At 37.2% G+C, this 23,819-nt stretch overlaps 1 protein-coding gene across 1 annotated transcript in view; it reads left to right on the top strand.

Annotated features, from left to right (window-relative positions):
- dgkh (diacylglycerol kinase, eta) overlaps nucleotides 1-23,819 on the top strand; it is a 422,493-nt gene that overhangs the window by 164,812 nt on the left and 233,862 nt on the right. The window contains 1 exon segment of the mRNA XM_039745288.1: nucleotides 9,428-9,538. Coding sequence (XP_039601222.1) covers nucleotides 9,428-9,538 — 111 coding nt within the window.

The raw sequence follows: 23,819 nt of genomic DNA, 5'->3' as shown, positions 1-23,819 counted from the left end.
AAACAACATCCTGTTTTCAGAAATTTTAATAAGAGCATTGACTGAATGCTGTTGGAGAAGGCTGTAGTTGGGTTCAGATCATAAACATGTTGATTTGATAAAGGAGTCAAATAGAAGACTGATGAATGAGTTGTTTAGTCAGTCTTCCTGACTAATTCTGCTGTATAAAGTACACTGAAACTCATGCATCAATACAAACTTTAATTGACTAATATCCCTTTAATATTTTAAAGACTTTCCTAATATGTTAAATTTTAAATTTGAAAACCTCAAAAAAGGAACCATGTAAACTTTTGGTTAATAGATTACTTTATATGTCTAGAAGTAAATATGTATTCTATAATGAAAAGAAATGTAAATACAGTTACCTGACAATAAACAGACTTCTCCAACATGATTTCTAGGGTAGATCAAAACCAGTTGTATTCTTGATCATTACCTGAGATATTAGCTTTATAGTTGTTCATTTAACATAGTCATTACACTTTTTCTTAAAGCTACTATTATTTTTAAATTAATTACTGACTGTTAAAGGTGTGTCTTCAGTATGTAATCCTGCCTGAAAGTATTTAAACTGCGGAATATTTAAAATGTTTCCAGTCTGGAATTAATATGTATAGTTACAGGGCTGTGTGATAAGGAATTTTGGATATAGACAATGTGTTGTTTGAAAATTTGTCAATATAATTTCTTTTGTTTTTAAGTTTAAATAAAAATGTTACTAATAAAGCTTACAAAATAGGAACTGGCAGCTGAGTTTGCACTGTCATTTTGTGATTATTTGGAAGACGAAATAAGACTTGAAATATTTCTACATACTGTATGTAGTTCTTTAACTCTTATTCTATGTTAATTAATGTTGACTTATTTTATTTTCTTACTGTCTTATTATTTTTGTTTTCTTCATTATGTAAAGCACTTTGAGCTACATTTTTTGTATGAAAATCTGCTATATAAATAAATGTTGTTGTTGTTTTTTAATAAACAGCAATATCCCCACTATGGAAAAAGTGAATCACCATCATATTCATTATTCATTTCCTCAAAAGAGGTGAAATTTATTACATTAAATATAAAATAGCTAAGTTGAACCTTCACTTTCTCAGGTACATCTTTATTTGTTCAGTAACTCAATTTGTTGTCCCTTGTCAACAGTACACTGGTTTAACTTGAGATATACAGTATATACCGCCACAGAGCTAGGCTAACCTTATAACTGAATAGCCCACGGTGCACTGTGGCAATATGAGTTTGCTAGATCAGTATTCAGTGATCTGTCACTATTGTCAAGAGATCTGCACCCCCTCCGTTCATTTACCACTGGGGATAGGATAAAGAAGGAATTGGAATTCCATTGAGCCATGGATTCCTACCAAAGAGCCAAAAAACTAAAGATTTCTGTCATTATAAAGTGTGGATGTTAACGTTGGTCCAAGTCTTATAACTAGGGCACTTTCAAAGCAAGAGAGGATAGGTTGTGTCCCCAAAATTGAAGTTAAGAATGTGCATAAAGTTAAACAATTTTATATTGGTTTAATATCACCAAACTGCAGTTTAGTCCATTTGATGTAAAGAATGTCTCCAACCAATTTAAATGGAGAAATGTTGTCACTCTGCTGTTTGGTATCCTTAAGTGCCTCACACTGAACATGAACTAGAGAAAGCAAAGGATAGGGTTTTCTGAGGAGATCAGAAAGCAAATGATAGACAAGCATTTTAAGGGCAAAGGCTATAAGACCATCTCCAAAAGCTTGATGTTTCTGTGACAACAAGTTGAACATATTATTAAGTAGCTTAAGCTACATGGGATTGTAGCCAACCTTCCTGGACTTGGCCACAAGAGAAAAATGTATCCCATAATTGGTAAAATGATAGTGAGAATAGTAGACAAAAACCCGAGGACAACTTCAAGCTGAACTGTAAGGTCAAAGTCCATCAGTGTCTGATCGCACCATCCGTCACTTTTTGAGTGACAGTGGGCTCTACTGTTGAAAGTAAAAACGTAAATAACCCAGACTCGAATTTGATAAAATGCATATTGACAAGTCACAATTCTTCTGAGTAAATGGACAGATGAGACAAAAGTTGAGCTTTTTGGCAATTCACATCAACACTATGTCCACAGAAAAAATGAAGCTTTCAAAGAAATAAACACCCTACCTACTGTGAAACATGGAGGAGGCTTAGTTATGTTTTGGGAATAATTTGCTGCATCTGGCATGGGGTGCCTTGAGTCTACATAGGGAACAATGAGATCTCAAAACTATCAAGACATTCTGGAGTTAAACGTACTTCTAAGTGTCGAAAAGCTCAGTCTAATTCACAGGTCATGGACCCTCCAGCAGAATAATGACCTGAAACACACTTCTAGAAGTACCCTTGAATGTCTAAGAACATAACGTTGGACCATTCTGAAGTGGCCTTCTATGAGCCCTGATTTTAATCCTTTCAAACATCTATGAAAAGAACTGAAACATGCAGTCTGGAGAAGGCACCCATCAAACCTGACACAGCTGGAGCAGTTTTCTCAGAAAGACTGGGCCCAACTACCTGTTGACAACTGCAGAAGTCTCATTGAGAGATACAGGAATCACTTGTTTGCAGGGATGGCTTCTAAAGGTTGTCCAATTATTTTTGTCTATGCCATTTTCATTTGTGTTATTATTTGAAATATTTTGTTGCATCAAAACTCTAAAGTAAAGTATACTTTTTGTTAAATACAGAATAAACAATGATGGGTGCCAATTACTTTTGTGAGTTTCTGTTTATTTTAGAGACAATTGTGTTTTGTTTTGTTTTTTTTTTTACGGAAGGGTACCAACACATTTGTCCGCATCTGTATATACTATGTGTGTGACTGTATATACAGTATACATGTATACATTTCTGCTGTTGAGCAATACTGTATAATGTTTAAGAATTTGGTCAATTTGATTTTTATTAACAATGTATGAATCCATCTAAACTGAATAGTGCTTAAATAAATCCTATTTTTAATAGTTTTTAATTATTAAGTCTTCTTGGACCAAGAGTGTGTTTATGTCTTAATGGTTAAATAATACCTGAATTTCAGGGCACCTGGACAGTAGTTTCAAGGTGGAGTGACAGAGTCTTCATGTGCAAGGATGTGTCTGTGTGGAACCTCCATACCACATAATTTTAAATGGATAACCTGTTGGCAAGACTTTGTTATGCCAACCTTTGTAAATCAGAGATGGGAGGAAAGTCATAAATTGTCATGCTTTACAGTAAATGACAGGTAGAGAAAAGCCAAGCAAAATGACACCTTTTATTGGCTAACTAAAAAGATTACAATATGCAAGCTTTCGAGGCAAGAAAATGCATTGTAAAAATTGCAGATTTTACATGTTTCTTTTGTATGATCCAATGTTCATTCACTTTTATATGTAATTAATTGAACCGGCTAGGGTCTAATCCTGGGTACATTTTGTACAATTTGGCTTTACAGAGATGGTTTTTGTGTGCAATTTTAAACTGAATTTCACAGTGTCTACTACAGAACAAAGAGGGTTAGTGCTGTAACAAACTAATATTTTGATAATCAGTTATTAGGAAAAATATTTGATTAATCAGTCTAGCTGAATATTTTGGCTTTTAAGTGAGAAAGGTTATGACAAATAAGTTTCCCATTGTTCAGTAGCTATATACCTTTATCTCAAAAAATAATGAGAAATAAGAAAATCTATTTAAATCTAAATTCATTAATAATATTCTGCACAGTATTTCACTTTTATATTTAAGATTAAAAACCTTGTCTCTTTGTATAGAAATATAATGTAATATTTAAAGTTGAACATAAAAATAAAGTAAATGAGCAATTTTTTGTGATGTGTTATTTTCCAGTCAATATTAACACCAAACTGCCATCTCATATTAAATTTAAATCAGGAATTATTTTATATTTTTCTGCATTTGCTTTTGATAATGTTTTTCTGTAATGATTCTGATGAGTTTGTTGGTCAGACATGTGAGTGACTTTCTTGTGGTAGAAGAGAAAAATGAATACACTTATAGAAACTGTGTGGGGTTAATTAAACTTGGCTGTTTCAGTGTTACAGGAAAGGGAGATAAAAGCAATTCATTACAGCAGTGTGTTGCTTTTGTATTATTGAAAATATCATTCCTGGACCCATCCTGCATTTTTATCTTGGACCACATCCGAACCTGCAGAAAATGTCCATTCATAGAATTACCTGATATCCTCACTATATGACTGCCACAGAGAAAAAAAACAACAATTAAACTAAAATTTACAGCTGTCAGTGCCATTATACCTGGCTAAAATACCTAAAGGAAAACACTGTAAATGTGGAAATAAATTTCAATATGTATTGTTTCTGGGCAACAGACTGTACTTTACATAGTGCAGACAGTCCAGGTACTGCTGAGGTCCACAACATAAACATTTCTTTGTGTTCTGGTCCTGTCTGGACAAATATTTTTCTAAACAAAACAAAAATAGGAACATCTACATGGGGCTGCAGTAATGTACCCTCACCACTTGCCCAGAAAATGCGTATGAGCTTATCTGCTTTTTTGCTTTTTTTAACCTTATTGCTATTTTGCAGCCATTTGTTGTACTTTGTTTATGGTTATTGTTCTGTCAGCGTCTTTTGTTGTTTCAGCAGGGTGGCCCAGTGATTAAAACTGCTGCCTCACAGCTTAGGCTACATTTCTTGTGGCCACAAAATAGACTTTTTGTGGACTTCTGCAGCCATTTTCACCACTTTACCGTCCATGTGAAAACATTTAATTGATTTGATATCAGTTTTTCCATCCATAAAAATACATATTTGTTTGTTTTTAGTTGACTGGTCCTTAAGCCTTCTGCTTTATTTCATTACTAAAACTACCAACTATTCAGGAATTGGCAAATATTTTTAAAATAATTTTTTAGTGTACTTGGGTTCCTTTAAGTTTAATATTTCAAAACATGATCCACAATTAAATTCTCATTTCAGCTGAATGTGATGTCCTGGACACTTAGCCAATAAGCATTTTCCTTTATGTGGGGCATCAATAGTCATGAACTGAGGATAGACCAGGGTGAGTGAGCAGACAACTGAAACTTGAAAATCAAAATATCGCAAATTCATTTAAAACCATAAGAATTAAAAGTGATAACATTCTGCAAAACAGTGCATTTAAATGAATAAGTCAAATAATTCCATAAAATTGTGCCTTAAAACAAAGTGAGTGTCTCATGGTGTTCGATAAGTACTTCCTTAACTAATAAATTCAGATAAATGAAGTCAAAATCCCAAAGTGGAAAGGTAAAACCCTTTTCATTATTTTCTTTGTCTCTTTCAGTCCTTGTCAGGACAATGAATCAAAGTGATATAGTCTACTTCATCTCAGTCCACTCTGCAGACTGCCTGAGCTGCCACTACCTTTAGTTGCTGCAGTTCACAATGCGCCTTGGCCTACTACTAATACCATTGTGTCTTGCTCCTCTCACTTTCTACCAGAACTAGTGGTCTCTCCCTATCTCTTATGCTCCGCCGTTCAGCAGATGTGATCTTGGCCACAACCCAGAATGTCTTCTCAGCCCTCGGTCCTACTCCTTCTTGGTCATCACCCCAAATGATCCTGCCCTTCCTGTCCTCTTACTGGATACCTCTCCCACAAGCAATTACTCTGTCCTTTCAGCCAAAACTTTCTTTGTGCTACATAGACTCTTCCTTTCCCTGCACAAATCTGCTACCTTTTATTCAATTCGATCTGTAGCCAGTGCTTGCTTGTTACCTTGCTGCCTCATGGTAACTATCAATTAAGTAATTAAACCAGCGCACGCTTTCAAATACGCACTTCACACTAGAATAAATTAAGAAAGGTTACGCCAAAACCATTAAAATAACTAAATAAATGAAGGCATTAAAACACTTTCCAGACTAATCTTACTGTTTTTGTAAAATAGACACAAAAATTAGAGTAACTTGATGTGAATATCTTTGTATGTTTCAGTTAAGCTGGAAAGAAATACAGGGTGGTCCAGATCTAATTATGCAATTTTCATTATGCTATAACTTATTAAGTTTATTACATAGAGAATTCATAACTGAATGGAGGACAAGTGGGACATTACATGGAAAATCAGTGAACTAATTCAATGTAAGTTCATTTTCGTTTATTATAAGATACTTTGAACAATTCTTTTGTTTCTTTTGTCTTGCATTGTTTTCCTGCATTGCATTAGAAATTGCATAATTAGATCTGGACCACCCTATACTATCAGTAGCATACATTCTTAAACATATTTATAAATTTCATACAGTTGTAATATCAGTTAGCAGTTTGACTACTGTAATATCTATATAATTAACTTCATCATCTTTATCTAGTTTTTCTCATATTTGGCAACTTTCAGAAACATCTAGACCAAGGTTTGGAGAAATCTGGTTAAGAGTAGAATATTTTTTAATATATTCACCCAAAGAAAATGTAAAAGCTCTTCTGTGTTTCAATTAAGACATAAAGTATGTTAGACTAGGCTGACCCGCCTTTTAAGGCAACCGACTTTTAAGTTGACCACTTCTTAACACTAGAATTAACAGAGCCTACGAAAAAACTCGTAATTCCATCCCACCTTAAATTGCTTCTTAAATCCCATCACACCTCTCCGCCAGCGTTCTTTGTCTTCTAAATGTGCTGATAAAGAGAAGCTAGGAGCAGCCGGCTATTCCATCCCCCCACCAATTTAGAACGTGCACGAACTTCTTCCAGCTCATGCCTTGATTGAATATCTGGGAGTGAAGTGGAGTTTTAGAGTGGAAATAATAGATTGTTATTTGGAACACACGCATTTCATGTCTGTTCCGTTTCTACAGTAATCTGTGTAAACACATTGTTAAAACAGAAACGTTTTTTATATTCTAGTAGTAGATGACAAAATGTAGGCATAAACTATATAATGTATGAAGCCTGAAGTCCAAATAGCAAAGAAACATTTTCACAAGAATAACACAATTTGGCTTTTATTCAAAAATATAACTGCAGAAACAAAAAGCCGCCTTAACATGTGACATTGACAGCTGTTTATTGTAACTGCCTCTGTGGTGCAATAGAATCAGTTCCCGCTTGGGAATTGAAAGGTCACGGGTTCGATCCTGCGCTACTCCGTTTTGAGAAGTAAACTGCTCTTAGTCTTACTATTTTAGAATAAAAGCATACATTTGACTTCAGTCTGTAACAGCCGGTGCAATTTATGATCCTTGTAAAGGTTAGTTTTTTTTTTAATTCACTTTTCATTCTCTCAGTCGCGTTCAGAATCAATCCATACAACCCCATCTGACACGGCTGCTTTCATTAAAGATGCGCTATAGCTCTGCAGTGTAACATGATGCATACTAATGCTCCCAAAACCCCCAAATCGGGTTCTGACACATAAACGCTGGCGAAGCTGCCTTCTTCGTATCTCACCGTCACTTGCTTTTCTTTTTATTCAGTTTTATTGAGTGTTCCTGCCAGTCCCCGCATGTTGCTGTATGCTGTTTCTTTTGTACTCCAGGACATGCAGAGGAAAGAATGGTAAAGAGCAGTAACTTCGGCGCTATATGCAATAATCAGACACTCCCCATCTGCCCGTGTCGTTCAAACACAGGAACATATATTGGTGTAAAAGTATAACAAAAATGCACTTTTATTCAAGTGCACTTTTTCCATCGCCTTTTCCTGTAAGAAGCAATGTACACACTTCTCTCTATGCTGTGGTTTCTATTACACACCTGAAAGAAAGAGACAATACATGTGAAAATATCATCGCACTAATGCAATATTATTTGAAAACGAACAGGGTCAGATCGGGTGTGAATTTATGCAGGAACTGGAAATTCTCTGATGCGGGACCTTCCCCTAGGGAAGAAAGTACAGTGTCAGGTGCTCATTCAGTGTAATAGGAACCATAGCACAGAGAGGGTTGTACACGGCAACAAGTACACGTGTCGTAAATGTAGGAAGGGTGGTCCTTGGGTGTGTGGGAACTGTTAATATTTGAATGTGATGATTTTATATAGCACGGAATGGAAATCAGCACTTCTTAGCATTGCACCATGCAAGCTGTCGTATCAATCGCCTACTGTAACTTGCTTTCTTTTTTCTTCGGTTATACAGGTAGTCTTGAATAAAAGTGCCCTTGTTTTGTTTATAAATGAAGTGTCTGCGTGCACTTTTCGTGGCATTACACGTGTATTTTTTGAGCATGCTCAAACACAGGAACATAAGTTGGTGTAAAAGTATAACAAAACAACGGGCAGATGGGTAGTGTCTGATGATTGCATATAGCGCCGAAGTTACTGCTCTTTACCATTCTCTCCTCTGCATGTCCTGGAGTACTAATTGGGGGGATGGCGTTAGTATGCATCATGGTACACTGCAGAGCTATAAGCAGTTTACTTCTCAAAATGGAGTGGTGCAGGATCTAACTTGTGACCTTTTGATTCCAAGGCGAGAACTGATTCCTTTGAGCCACGGAGACAGTTACAATAAACAGCTGTCAATGTCGCATGTTAAAGCGGCTTTTTGTTTCTGCAGTTATATTTTTGAATAAAAGCAATTGTTGTGTTATATTTGAACCTTTTATGAAAATGTTTCTTTGCTATTTGGACTTCAGGCTTCATACATTATATAGTTTATGCCTACATTTTGTCATCTACTACTAGAATATAAAAAACGTTTCTGTGTTGACACAGATTACTGTAGAAACGGAACAGACATGAAATGCGTGTGTTCCAAATAACGATCTATTATTTCCACTCTAAAACTCCACTTCACTCCCAGATACTCAATCAAGGCATGAGCTGGGAGATTTTCTTGCACGTTCTAAATTGGTGGGGGAATGGAATAGCCGGCTGCTCCTAGCTTCTCTTTATCGGCACATTTAGAGGACAAAGGACACTGGCGGAGAGGTGTGAAGGGATTTAAGAAGCGATTTAAGGTGGGACGGAATTACGAGTTTTTTCGTAGACTCTGGTAATTCTAGTGTTAAATTCCAGGTTATGGAGCTCAAAATCTCTTTACATTCAATAATCTTCAACAAATACTCCCTTTAAAGAAAATGTTAATCTTTGTTTAAACAGATTTTTTTGTGATGATTATTTAATGTGTAATTTTATTGTCTGTTTATTTGTGTTTATTTTCTTGCATACAATATCTCTCTGTTTTAACTTATTTATGTACAATGTAGTTAAATATTATGAAATGCACTTTTAAATAAAATCATTTACTTGTATTATGTCTTAAATGTTGTAATTTATTTAAACAATGTTTTCTTTTAGAGTGCTTTTTGAAATGGAGATTGTTTGTGTTCATTTCAACTCCAATGTGGTGTACGGTATATATAGATTTTTATGTTGGTTTGGTTAAAGAAAAAAACTTCTAGAAGGGTAAATTCTTTTATTTTGTTTTGCAGACCAGCATCAAGGAGGGAATACTACTGAAACAGACAAGTTCCTTCCAGAGATGGAAGAAAAGATATTTCAAGTTGAGAGGAAGAACTTTATACTATGCTAAGGATGCAAAGGTACTAACAGAGCTACTTGATGTGCTAAGATGGCTCATGTGCAAATCGTGTTTTGTTTTTATGAAGAGGCAAAGAAGAAGAGACCATTCATTCTATCAAGCTCATAACTAATAGCTAAGTGGCCCCAGTATCTCTTACAGATAATTATTAAATACTGTAAAGTGTCCACATCAGCTGCACGACTACATACTTGTGTTAACCCAGTGTGTGTTCCAATAATTTTAATTTTTCAGAAAAAATTCTGTTTTAATGTGTAAGTGACTCTTATATATTTGAGTGATTTATACAGTCCACTTCAGAAATATTGTCACCCCATAAAAAAGTGAACAAAAACATTAATATAATATAGATAATACAGTACATACAATGATTCTAATATTCCTCAAATGTTTGGAGAAATTGTTGATTGATTATTTAATAGAAACAATTCTTGCAAAAGTGTTGTTTTATCTTAGTAATAGTTTATCTTGTCAAAATTATTGGCACCCATGAATGATACTATAAATAAGACCAAATAGATTTGCATCTTTGGGGAAAAAATGTTTCATGATGTTGCTTTTAGTCTCTAGGAACTGTTGTCTATGGACATTTCCTGTTTCAGAATATTAGGGTTGCAACTAACGATTATTTTGATAACTAGCAAAATACCCACGCTTCGCAGCGGAGAAGTAGTGTGTTGAAGAAGCAACGAAAAAGAAAAGGAAACATTTTGAAAATAACGTAACATGATTGTCAATGTAATTGTTTTGTCACTGTTGTGAGTGATGAGTGTTGCTGTCATATATATATATATATATATATATATATATATATATATATATATTTACACACACATAAACATATATATATACATATCTATACATATACACATATATACACATACACATATATACATACATATATATATATATCTACATATATACACATACATATACATATACATATACATACATATCTACATATATACACACACACCTATTTCGTATCAGTGCAATACGCTGCTTGTTAAAACGGATAACTCCCCTCTTACGTGCAAGTCTGCGTGGATATTATGAACTATCGTATTTGTTCAAGTTCTATTTAAATTTTTATTTAGTTGACAGAAATATCTTTGGTAGGAATGGTAAAAACAGACAGGAATATTATTCGTGAATAAATCAACTCAAACCTTAAATAACTTAAAAGAACAAACATTCAAATTTCTTTACTCTTATGTAAATTTATATAAAAAATAAACTTAGATTTTAAATATCCCAAAAGATTTTGCTCTCCATAAAAATATATCCTTTCAAAATTATACAAATTCAAATATGAACATGCTGCATAACAAAACCTGGAAATATAAATAAAATGTGTTCCTTTCAGCAATAACAAATCAAATCATTAAGTTGTCTTTGCTCATATGTCATTTTAGAGCTGGACGCCTGGCATCTATTTTTGGCAACAGGTTCGTTTATGTTTGGTGTGAGGTTCTGTGTTGTGGAGATTCTCAGGATGGATTGCAGGTGCTCATCAGTGAGGCGACTCCTGTGTGCTGTTTTGTTAGTCTTTATCACTGAGAAGAGCTTCTCACACAGATATGTGCTACCAAACATGCACAAGGTTCGAGCCGCATGTAGACGGACTTTTTGTTCTTCAAAGTCACCAAAGCGCCGTGCAAACTCAGTGCGCCGGTTTATCAGCAAAGTGCGATTTGGGAACACCGTAGTGACGACTTGGTTTAACATTACTTGGCAACAGGGAAAGTTGCACTGGTGCATTTGTGTCTCCCATAAAAGCAACTTCACTTGAAATCACTTTGTGATTGTGCACGGGTAAAACGTCCGCTGAAGTGTCAGATTCTTATTTAATTCTTCTGCTTTCTGTATCTTCTGCATTGCATTCAGGTCTTTCAGCCTCACTGATGAGCACCTGCAATCCATCCTGAGAATCTCCACAACACAGAACTCCCTGATGTTTTGTCTCATAGTGCCGTCTTAGATTAAATTCTGTAATTACAGCCACATTAGCTCCACAAATGAGACACACGGGTTCAGTAAACATATACTCAGCCTCCCATCGGTTTTTAAAGGCTCTATTTTCAGAATCAACTTTTCTCTTCAGCATCGTGTGAGCTAGCTTCGCAATAACTTGCAGCATCATAAGCTAGACTTGATTAACGCGTAAGTGTTCGGCAAGGCAGCTGAAGCGCTGCATTATGGGATCTGTAGTTTATTGTGTTACCAGCGCTTCATATACCCGGCCATTAATAACAATAATACAGTATATAAAATGATCTCGCGGGCTGGATATAATTACGCCGGGCGGATGTGGCCCCGCCCTTGAGTTTGACACATATGGACTAAATAGAACTTGAAAAGATATATTTTTCAAATGTGATCGCAATTCAGATAGAGTTGACGCACTACAGCCTGCATGCCTCAATAAGTCATCCTCCCTCGCTCTTACTTTTTACCGTTCATCTAATGAATACACTGAGTATGGCTTTACCAAAACAATCATTGATGGCGAATAAAGTATCCATTATTCGAGTATGTAGATCGATATATATATATATACATATATACTGTATATACCCGCGTATCGCAGGAGAAGTAGTGTGTTAAAAAGCTAGAAAAGAAAAGGGAACATTTTAAAAATAACGTAACATGACTGTCAATATACAGTATTTGTTTTGTGAGTGTTACTGAGTGTTGCTGTCATCAATGATTTGATTATCATTATTTCTTTCAATCAGGTTTGTATTTGTAGGATGTGTTGTGTTCAAGTTACATTCCGTGTTTGTCAATCGTTGTAAAGATGACAGGTTTCATTCATCGATTCGTTTCTTACTGCATCAATAAACAGCTCGTCTTCTTCTTTATCTGAGACCTGACACACTGCATGCACGGGTTTTTTACACTGTCTTCCTTTAGCGGGACATTGACTTTTTCCACCGTGTGCTTTGTTTCCACAGTAGCAGCATTTATGAATATGCTTGTATGTATCAGACGCTTCATATTTTTTGCTGCCTTTTCAATTGTGTAATTCGGTTTTGTTCAGCTCTTTGGAACTGTTGCTTTTATCTGTGCACTGCGTCAGTTCACGTGAGCCGCTCGGTGTACATGCATCGAAGTTCCCCAGTTGTGCTGGTGCCATCTCGTGCTATGTCCATGGCTGTATTTAATGTTACCTTAGTCCTGGCACTTAAAACTTTCTCTCGCAGTTTCGCTGAGTTTGTGCCAAACACCACGCTGACCATCTCATCTTCCTCTGCATAAGCACAGTCCTTAACCCGTGAATATTTAGTGGGAGTTTGCTATTGGATTGCCGCTGACGGACGGCCTTATATGGGCAGGCACTAAATTACAAACGCCAGTGGCAGCCTGTCTATGAACTTAATTTAAAGTGTAGGTTTACATCGTGCTTTGTTTCAAGTAGCAGAACTCATCAATATCGTTGTATATGTCACTCGCTCGCTTCATATTGTTTCGCTGCCTTCTCAATTATATAATGCATGTTTTCTTCAGCGCTTTTTGGAGGTCTTCCTGATTTTCTATGTACTGCGTGATGATGTCACACGAAACTCCGCCCCCACGGCGTTCAAGCTCATCTCCATTACAGTAAATGGAGAAAAACAGCTTCCAGTTATGACCATTACGCGCAGAATTTCTAAATGAAACCTGCCCAACTTTTGTAAGGAAGCTGTAAGGAATGAACCTGCCAAATTTCAGCATTCCACCCACACGGGAAGTTGGAGAATTAGTGATGAGTGAGTGAGTGAGTGAGGGCTTTGCCTTTTATTAGTATAGATCAATTAATCTGTTGATTACTTTGTCGATTAGTTGGTTTGTGAATTATTTTTATTTGACATTAAATGCTTAAAGTGCATCAAATAGAACTTTTCACCAAGAAGGAGGTTTATATAAAAATGTGTTTTTAAAAAATTAAATACTTGCAAATATTTTAAACAAAATATTACAGGGCTCTAGAGTGCGACCAATTTGGTCGCATATGCGACCTAATTTCTTAATGGTGCGACTAAAAAAAAAAATCAAAGGTTGCACCGGTGTGACCAGCCGTTCGGTTGTTCAACAACAGACACACATTAGGCCCATATCGTGGTCTAATCCAATCAGAGATAGTGAAGGCGGATCCGCCCCTCTGATTGGCTGTGGTCAGATATTCCTGTGCGTGTGTATACGTTTGAAAATGCATGTGATGCAGTCAGACAGAGAGAGGTGAGTAGCCCATCAGGTAAACAGTGGAGGTAGCCGCAGATTATGAGAGAAGATGAAAAGAACGATTGACAGCTTTTCGTTAAAAATGTTAAGTTAGGGCCTGATCCGTCCGAAAATCATAACCAATGCTCTGACACGGAGCCATCAACCTCCCAAGTTATAGCAAGCCCTGGTCGGAGGCGGCATTAGATAATGAGCCACATACGATCGAGTCGAGCCCACTGAAATTAAAGGGGTAAAGTGTATACATTTGAAAGAGTGAAGCTTGACCAGTTTCCCTGGCTAAGATACAGTAAAGCCGATAATATAATGCACTGTATTTGCTGTAAAGAGTGTGGGAAGACCATGGCGGCAGTAGTGCATTTGTGACTGGTTCTAATACATTTAGAATTGAAAGCGCTGAAAAAGCACAATGCATCTATAAAACACATTACATGCCGCGATAAATGCACTGCTCATGTGTCCCCCTCTCCCCGCTGCCTTTCAGCGGCAGGCAGCAACAAACAGATCATCAGGCGAGGCGAGATGATAATTAAGTTTAACGTTGCCTACAATATTGCAAAGAAGAACTTCCCTTCACTAAATTCAAGTCGAAATAATTCTTATAAAGAAAAATGGCTTGAGCGTAAACCCGGCGTACAGCAATGATGTAGCGTCGCGACCAATTTATAGGAGTCATCGCAGATACATTGAAAAAAACGCCTGTACAAATTGCAAACAGTAGTACATGGCATTCCTGATCGGCGGAGACACAGATATAAGCCACAAAGGAATCGTCATTGTATGCGATTAGGTATCTTGCGGGAGGAAGACCGATGAATATACTTATTGGACACATTGAGGTCGAGCATGCTCATGCCCAAGTCTGGAAGATTTTGATGCTAGAGAGTGTGGCCAGCTGGTTTAGTCAAGGCCAAAGATCAAGAAGGCCAAACTACAGGAGTTGGCCATCTGAGGGGCATGTGACTGCAATGGAGGATAGTCCATAAGTCATTGAGCCATGAGATGTTCAGTTTGAAGCCCTTAAAACACTTAATTTAGATTTTCTTTTTAGTTAATTTATCTTGAGATTTTTAAGTTTAAATTTCAGCTCAGTAAAAGCACTTTAAGCACCGACACTTTTTCAGAAAGTTACCTTTCTTGTAGAATTGTGCTTGCCTTCAAATAAAGAACTTTATATTGACCAGATTGTTAGTTAATCATTTACAAGTCAATATTGCCTATATGGACAGCGATTTAAAAAAAACAAACAAATAAATAAATAAATAAATAAAGTGAACTTGTAAAACTGTGGTGTTAAATGTGATACGGTTGAAAATTTGGGTGCACCTAACTTTTTGCACTGGTGCGCCTAACTTTTTTTCTTAGGTGCACCAGCACAAAAGTTAGGTGCACCCAAATTTTCAACCGCATCACATTTAACACCACAGTTTTACAAGTTCACTTTTATTTATTTATTTATTTATTTATTTATTTATTTGTGTTTTTTTAATCGCTGTCCATATAGGCAATATTGACTTGTAAATGATTAACTAACAATCTGGTCAATATAAAGTTCTTTATCTGAAGGCAAGCACAATTCTACAAGAAAGGTAACTTACTGAAAAAAGTGTTGGTGCTTAAAGTGCTTTACTGAGCTGAAATTTAAACTTAAAAAATCTCAAGATAAATTAACTAAAAAGAAAATCTAAATTAAGTGTTTTAAGGGCTTCAAACTGAACATCTCATGTCTCAATGTCTTATGGACTATCCTCCATTGCAGTCACATGCTCCCTCAGATGGCCAACTCCTGTAGTTTGGCCTTCTTGATCTTTTGGCCTTGACTAAACCAGCTGGCCACACTCTCTAGCATAAGAATCTTCCAGACTTGGGCATGAGCATGCCTCGACCTCAATGTGTCCAATAAGTATATTCACCGGTCTTCCTCTCCGCAAGATACGCACCGCATACAATGATGCATTCCTTGTGGCGTATATCTGTGTCTCCGGCTTATCAGGAATGCCATGTACGCACTGTTCGCAATTTGCACAAACGCCTTTTTTCAATGTATCTGCTATGACTCCTATAAATTGGGGCACGCCAACATTGCTGTACGCCAGGTTTACGCTCAAGCCATTTTTCTTTATAAGAATTATTTCGACTTGAATTTAGTGAAGGGAAGTTCTTCTTTGCAATATTGTAGGCAACGTTAAACTTAATTATCATCTCGGCCTCGCCTGATTATCTGTTTGCTGCTGCCTGCCGCTGAAAGGCAGCGGGGAGAAGGGACACTTGAGCAGTGCATTTATCGCATGCATGTAATGTGTTTTATAGATGCATTGTGCTTTTTCAGCTGCTTCAATTCTAAATGTATTAGAACCAGTCACAAATGCACTACTGCCGGCCATGGTCTTCCCACACTCTTTACAGCAAATACAGTGCATTATATTATCGGCTTTACTGTATCTTAGCCAGGGAAACTGGTCGCTTCACCTTTTCAAATGTATACTCTTTACCCCTTTAATTTCAGTGGCCTCGACTTGATCAGATGTGGCTCATTATCTAATGCCGCTCCGACCAGGGCTTGCTATAACTTGGGAGGTTGATGGCCCGTCAGAGCATTGGTTATGATTTTCGGACAGATCAGGCCCTAACTTAACATTCTTAACGAAAAAGCTGTCAATCGCCCTTTTCATCTTCTCTCATAATCCGCGCTACATCCACTGTTTACCTGATGGGCTATTCACCTCTCTGTCTGACTGCATCACATGCATTTTCAAACGCATACACACACGCACAGGAATATCTGACCACGGCCAATCAGAGGGGGGGCGGGATCCGCTCTTCACTATCTCTGATTGGTTTAGACCACGATATGGGCCTAATGTGTGTCTGTTGTTGAACAACAGGGAGACTTTAAGAGTCACGGATTTTCGTTTTTTTTCCCCCTCGAACGGCTGGTCGCACCGGTGCAACCTTTGATTTTTTTTTTAGTCGCACCATTGAGAAATTAGGTCGCACGTGCGACCAAATTGGTCGCACTCTAGAGCCCTGTTTCATTTGTGTGAAACAATTTATTCCTTTGGTGTATACTATGCTGAGTTTATTTTAATTGAAAGTTCTTTTTGCATGATCATTCATCTTTTTTTATGTCTGGAAACCTTTTACCACTGCAGATAATTTGGCCTATTTGTTTGAAGCCAACACCCTGTAGCAGCCTGCTGCATGTTATTTGCTGTTGGGAGTGTGCTTCTAGATTTTCACGTTTGAAATTCTGTGATACTGCCATGCACTCTGTTTACCGCTAAACTAGGCTTTCTGCAGCAATACTTGCAAATTTTCATATCTTCCTCCAGATTGTATAAAAGCCAATTGGAGCCAGGTCGACAACTAATCTGAAACTTTTGCTTTTCCAACCCGTCCTACCTGAGCAATACACCTTTCAATACTAGTTGTGGGATTCATAGCTATACATGCTGCTTTTTTCTGTCTGTATTGTACTGGAGTTTTTGATTTCCTTTCCACACTAGACTGAAAGAAAACCAAACAGTTTTCTGCTCTGACAAGGAAGTATGTTTCTTCGCATCCATATTTTTTAAACACATGTACACGTTTGCAAGCATGTAATGCAGCACTGTAACTTAGCAGTGTTATTGTGTCAAAAAAAACCCTCTAATATGACAAGTTAAAAGCTAAATATTTACTAACTAATGGCTACTGACATATGTTTAGTTGCCCATCATGAAATGTTTTATTTGCATTGAACTCTTTTCTCATTTCTAGCTGAAAGCCACATCATTATGCCTAGCCTAGCCAAGTTCCTGCATTTATATCACATCATATTGAAGTAATATTCAGCTTACTGGGATAATGGCAAGTGTTCCTCCTCTACAGAGCCTGTAATGGTATGTTTCCTTTTGAAATGTTAGAGCATCACCGTTGTGCTCTCGTGTCATATAAGGTCAAATCTACATACTGTGCAACTCACAACCGTTTTTTTCTATGTTTAGAGCAAAGTGCTCCCAAGCTTTGGAAGACTTAAGTCACACCATCTTTTCTGTCACTTTTTTTACAGTCTGCCATTTTTTAAATGTGTTCTCATCTGAATAAAGTAGTGACACAATTGCACGAAACTACATACTCATCCTAATGACATAATAAACTAATTGATGAAAGTGATCATTGCCAACATTTGCAATAATTAGTTGTTTCAGCCCTACAGAATTTAAATATGAGTTAACACACAGGTAAGTTCCTTTTGTCATCCATAAACATGCTCTCAACTCAAATGAGAAAAAAATAGGGTATTCAATTTAAATTACCAGTAAACACAATCAGGGCCATAATAGAAGTTTGAAAGGCATGGAAATGTTGAAAATTTGCCAGGAACGGGAAGCATCTGCATATTGTCCCCACACAGAGTGAGGAGGATGCTAAGAGAGGCAAAGAGGAGTCCAAAGATCACAGTTTCACAACTGCAAAGTTTCTTAGGGATTCACTGTTTCAATGTCAACTGTGAGATGACACCTCTATGTCCAGAGTCCAAGACACAAATCCCAGCATCTCAACTTTGCAAGGCAACATTGGAGATACATCTTGAATCATGTGTTGTGGTCAGACGAGAAAAAAATTTAGCTTTTTGGTCACGCACACCATTGCCTTGTTTTGTGAAAAAAGAAAACTGCCTACAAAGCAGGGTACCTCATACCCACAGTAAAACATGATGGTGGCTGTTTTACTGCCAGGAGTCCAGGGGCTTTTGTTAAAGTCAGTGGCATAATGAATTCCTTTAAATACCAGAACATTTCAGCCGAAAATCTGGTTGCCTCTGCAAGAAGGCTGAAACTGGGCCATAGCTGGGTCTTTCAGCAAGGCAGTGATCCAAAGCACACATCAAAATTAACAAAGAATTGATTGCAGAAACACAGGACTGAAATTTTGCAATGGCCCTGGAAGTCTCCAGATTTGAATTCAATTGGAAATCTGTGGTCTCAATTGAAGAGAGCAGTTTACAAGAGAAAATCCAAGAAAATCCATGAGTTAGAAATGTTCTGCAGTGAACAGCCTTTTTTAAACACTACAGAAAAGAGCTGAGTGCTGACATTCTCTTAAGGGGAGGCTCCACCAAATACTGACATTTGGAGTGAGAATATTTTTAGAATATGCCTTATTATGAAAATTTGTGTTATTAAAGGGAAACTTAATTTTGTTCCAAATGTCTATTTGACAATAAAAGCTTGAGGCTTACCCAATTGTTTAAGCACAAAATATCACTCATTACATGTGTTGTTCCTTTTGTACGTTATTTTTTGGAAGTTTTCATGTGCCAAAATCTTTGGAGTTGACCGTATGTGTATACTAATAAAAGGCAAAGCCCTCACTGACTTACTGACTCATCACTAATTCTCCAACTTGCCGTGTAGGTAGAAGGCTGAAATTTGGCAGGCTCATTCCTTACAGCTTCCTTACAAAAGTTGGGCAGGTTTCATTTCGAAATTCTACGCATAATGGTCATAACTAGAAGCTTTTTTTCTCCATTTACTGTAATGGAGTTGAGCTCGAAAGCCGTGGGGGCGGAGTTTCGTGTGACATCATCACGCCTCCCACGTAATTACGCAGTATGTAGAAAACCAGGAAGAGCTCAAAAAAGCGCTTAAGAAAGCATGCATTATATAATTAAGAAGGTAGCGAAACAATTAGAAGCGAGCGAGTGACATATAAAACCATATTCAGTGGCTCACATGAACTGACGCAGTGCGCAGACAAAAAGCAACAGTTCCAAAGAGTGCTGAACAAAAACCGAATTACACTGCTACGCTCAAATAGATAAACCACACGCCGTGGCGCAATAGTAGAGGCTAGCCTCGCGCTCCGCGCCCGAGGTTCGATTCGAGAGGGATGCACTGAGTATATACGCATGCATTTTATTCATTTTAACTTCGCATCCCCTTGGTTTGAGACGTATGAAAAAATATGCGGTTAACGCAGAAAGACAGATCACCAATTGAAGCTTTATGAATAATGGATACTTTATTAGCGATCAATGATTGTTTTGGTAAAGCCATACTCAGTGTATTCATTAGATGAACGGTAAAAAGTAAGAGCGAGGGGAGGGTAACTTATTGAGGCACGCAGGCAAAACCACAATAGCACGCGGGCTCGATGTACTGTAGTGCGCGTCAACTCGATCTGAATTGCGCGATCACATTTGAAAAATATATCTTTTCAAGTTCTATTTAGTCCATATGTGTCAAACTCAAGGCCCACAGGCCACATCCGGGCCCGCGTGTAATTAAATCCGGCCCGCGAGATCATTTTATATACTGTATTATTGTTATTAATGGCCCGGGGAGATGAAGCGCTGGTAACACAATAAACTACAGATCCCATAATGCAGCGCTTCAGCTGCCTTGCTGAACACTTACCACATTAATCAAGTCTAGCTTATGATGCTGCAAGTTATTTCAAAGCTAGCCCACACGATGCCGAAGAGAAAAGGTGATTCCGAACATAGAGCCTTTAAAAACCGATGGGAGGCTGAGTATATGTTTACTGACATTGCCGGTAAACCCGTGTGTCTCATTTGTGGAGCTAATGTGGCTGTAATTACAGAATTTAATCTAAGACGGCACTATGAGACAAAACATCAAGATAACATGAAAGACCTGAATGCAATGCACAAGATACAGTAAGCAGAAGAGTTAAAGAAGAATCTGACACTTCAGCAGACGTTTTTACCCGTGCAAAATCACAAAGTGATTTCAAGTGAAGCTACTTTTATGGGAGACACAAATGCACCAGTGCAACTTGCCCCACTTTCCCTTTTGCCAAATAATGTTGAACCAAGTCAGGACAACGGTGTTCCCAAATACGCATTTTGCTGATAAACTGAGCGCACTGCGCACTGAGTTTGCACGGCGCTTTGGTGACTTTGAAGAACAAAAAAAGAATTTTGAGTTGTTTCGCAACCCATTTGCCGTCGATGTGGAAACTGCACCTGTGCAGATTCAGATGGAGGTGATTGAGCTGCAGTGTAATGGCACACTGAAGGCAAAGTACGATACTGCAGGGCCCGCACAGTTTATTCACTCCATTCCCGCACAAATGCTCCAGCTCCGTCTACATGCGGCTCGAACCTTGTGCATGTTTGGTAGCACATATCTGTGTGAGAAGCTCTTCTCAGTCATGAAGACTAACAAAACAGCACACAGGAGTCGCCTCACTGATAGCACCTGCAGTCCATCCTGACAATCTCCACAACACAGAACCTTACACCAAACATAAACGAACTTGTTGCCAAAAAAAGATGCCTGGCGTCCAGCTCTGATAAAATGACATAGAGCAAAGCCAACTGAATGATTTTATTTGTTATTGCTGAAAAGAACAAATTTTATTTATATTTCCAGGTTTTGTTATGCACCATGTTCATATTTGAATTTGTATAATTTTGACAGGATATATTTTTATGGAGAGCAAAATCTTTTGGGATATTTAAAATTTAAGTTTATTTTTTATATAAAATTACATAAGAGTAAAGAAATTTGAATGTTTGTTCTTTTAACGTTTACTTTATTTCTAACTTGTATAATTTAGACAGGATATATTTTTATGGAGAGCAAAATATTATAAGTTATTTAAGGTTTGAGTTGATTTATTCCGGAATAATATTCTGTCGACTAAATAAAAATTCCTTCTATTTAAAATTTAAATAGAACTTGAACAGAAACGATAGTTCATAATATCCACGCAGACTTGCACGTAAGAGCAGGAGTCATCCGTTTTAACAAAGCGTATTGCACTGATACTGAAATAGCCTGCCCATTTAATTATTTAGGAATGGATAAATAAATTAAGATTTTGTGCAAATAATGTTTTTCATTTTTCTTCCTTCATGGATTCTGGCACCCCCAGCAACAGTTGCTCGCACCCCAAAGACTGTATATATGTGTGTGTGTATATATATATATATATATATGTGTGTATATGTAGATATGTATATATATATATATATATATATATGGATGTATGTGTGTGTATATATATATATATCTATACTAATTAAAGGCAAAGCCCTCACTCACTCACTGACTGACTCATCACTAATTCTCCAACTTCCCGTGTAGGTAGAAGGCTGAAATTTGGCAGGCTTATTCCTTACAGCTTACTTACAAAAGTTGGGCAGGTTTCATTTCGAAATTCTACGCATAAGGGTCATAACTGGAAGCTATTTTTCCCATATAATGTAATGGAGTCTTGAGTTGGAGATGGCGTGGGGGAGTTTCGTGTGACATCATCACGCCTCCTACGTAAGTACGTAGAGAACAAGGAAGAACTCCAAACAGCGATCAGCACAAAACGCCATTTCACAATTGAGAAGGCAGAAAAACATTATGAAGCAAATGATGCATACAAGCATATTCATAAGTACAGCTACTGCGGAAACAAAGCACGGCGTGAACCGTAAGTTTATATTAAATTAAGTTCATAGACAGGCTGCCACTAGCGTTTGTAATTTAGTGCCTGCCCATATAAGGCCGTCCATCAGCGGCAATCCAATACAAACACTGCCGGTAAATGTTCACGGTGAAGGACTGTGCTTATGCAGAGGAAGATGAGATGGTCAGGGTGGTGTTTGGCACAAACTCATTGAAACTGCGAGAGAAACTTTTAAGTGCCGGGTCTTAGCTGACATTACACGAGATGGCACCAGTACAGCTGGGAACCTTCGATGCAAGAACACCAAGCGGCTCACGTGAACTGACGCAATGCGCAGACAAAAAGCAACAGTTCCAAAGAGTGCTGAACAAAACCGAATTACACAATTGAGAAGGCAGCAAAAAATATGAAGCGCCTTATACATACAATCATATTCATAAGTGCAGCTACTGCGGAAACAAAGCACACGGTGGAAAAAGTGAATGTCCTGCTAAAGGAAGACAGTGTAAAAAAACCCGTGCATGCAGTTTGTCACATCACAGATAAAAGGAAGACGAGCTGTTTATTGATGCAGTAAGGAACTAATCGATGAATGAAACCTCTTATCTTTACAACGATTGACAAACACGGAATGTAACTTGAACACATCCTACAAATACGAGCCTGATTGAAAGAAATAATGATAATCAAATCCTTGATGACAGCAACATTCAATAACACTCACAAAACAATTACTGTATATTGACAATCATGTTACGTTATTTTTAAAATGTTCCCTTTTCTTTTCATAACTTCTACTTCTCCACTGCTGTACACGGGTATATATATAAATGTATATATATACGCCGATCTACAATACATACTTTAGCATAGACAAGCCACACGCTGTGGTGCAATTGTAGAGTCTTAAGCCTCTAACGCCGACATTCGAGGTTCGATTCGAGAGGGTGTACTGACTATGTACGCGCTACCGATTCATTTTACCTTCGATCTCCTTGGTTTGGGACGTATGAAAAAATATTAGGTTAACGCAGAATCATGTTACGTTATTTTTAAAATTTTCCTTTCTTAGCACAAGCACAGCTGAGAAGCTTCGATGCATGTACTCCATAACGCGTTAAAAAATAACGCATTTAATCACACTTTCAATTCCAAGCAAACGGAACTTTTGTCAATGCATGATTTCCTGGTACATCCATTACACTGATGCACACATCACAGCTACAAAAATGTTAGAGTCGGAATAAAGCCGCTCCTACGACTGATCATTTCGACTACCCGAAATAAGCCTTGATAAAAGCATGGTTTTGTGCACACTGAAAAGCAAGCAAAATTAGATGCATTACAGAAAGCGGACTTTGTGGCTCTTACTGGGGATCATTGGACTTCCGTGACCGTTAGTAATTCTAAATACATCTAATTACAAAATGTTCAATGATCACACTGTTTTAGCCTAATGTACAAAATAATTTTGGCTAATGTTACTCAGAGTTTAAAGAGTAAGCTGGTCAAATTACCTTTTATGTTTCTGACTTATTTTTTAAGAAGAAAACTGCACTTTATGTTGAAATTTTGGTTATTATTATTTAAAGACAATACTATTCTGAAAATGTACTTAAAGTACTTAAACTACCACTTTATTTTTA

The sequence above is a fragment of the Polypterus senegalus genome, chromosome 2 (genome assembly GCF_016835505.1).
Source record: "Polypterus senegalus isolate Bchr_013 chromosome 2, ASM1683550v1, whole genome shotgun sequence".
NCBI classification, from domain to species: Eukaryota; Metazoa; Chordata; class Cladistia; order Polypteriformes; family Polypteridae; genus Polypterus; species Polypterus senegalus.
This window is presented reverse-complemented; position numbering and strand designations above follow the sequence as displayed.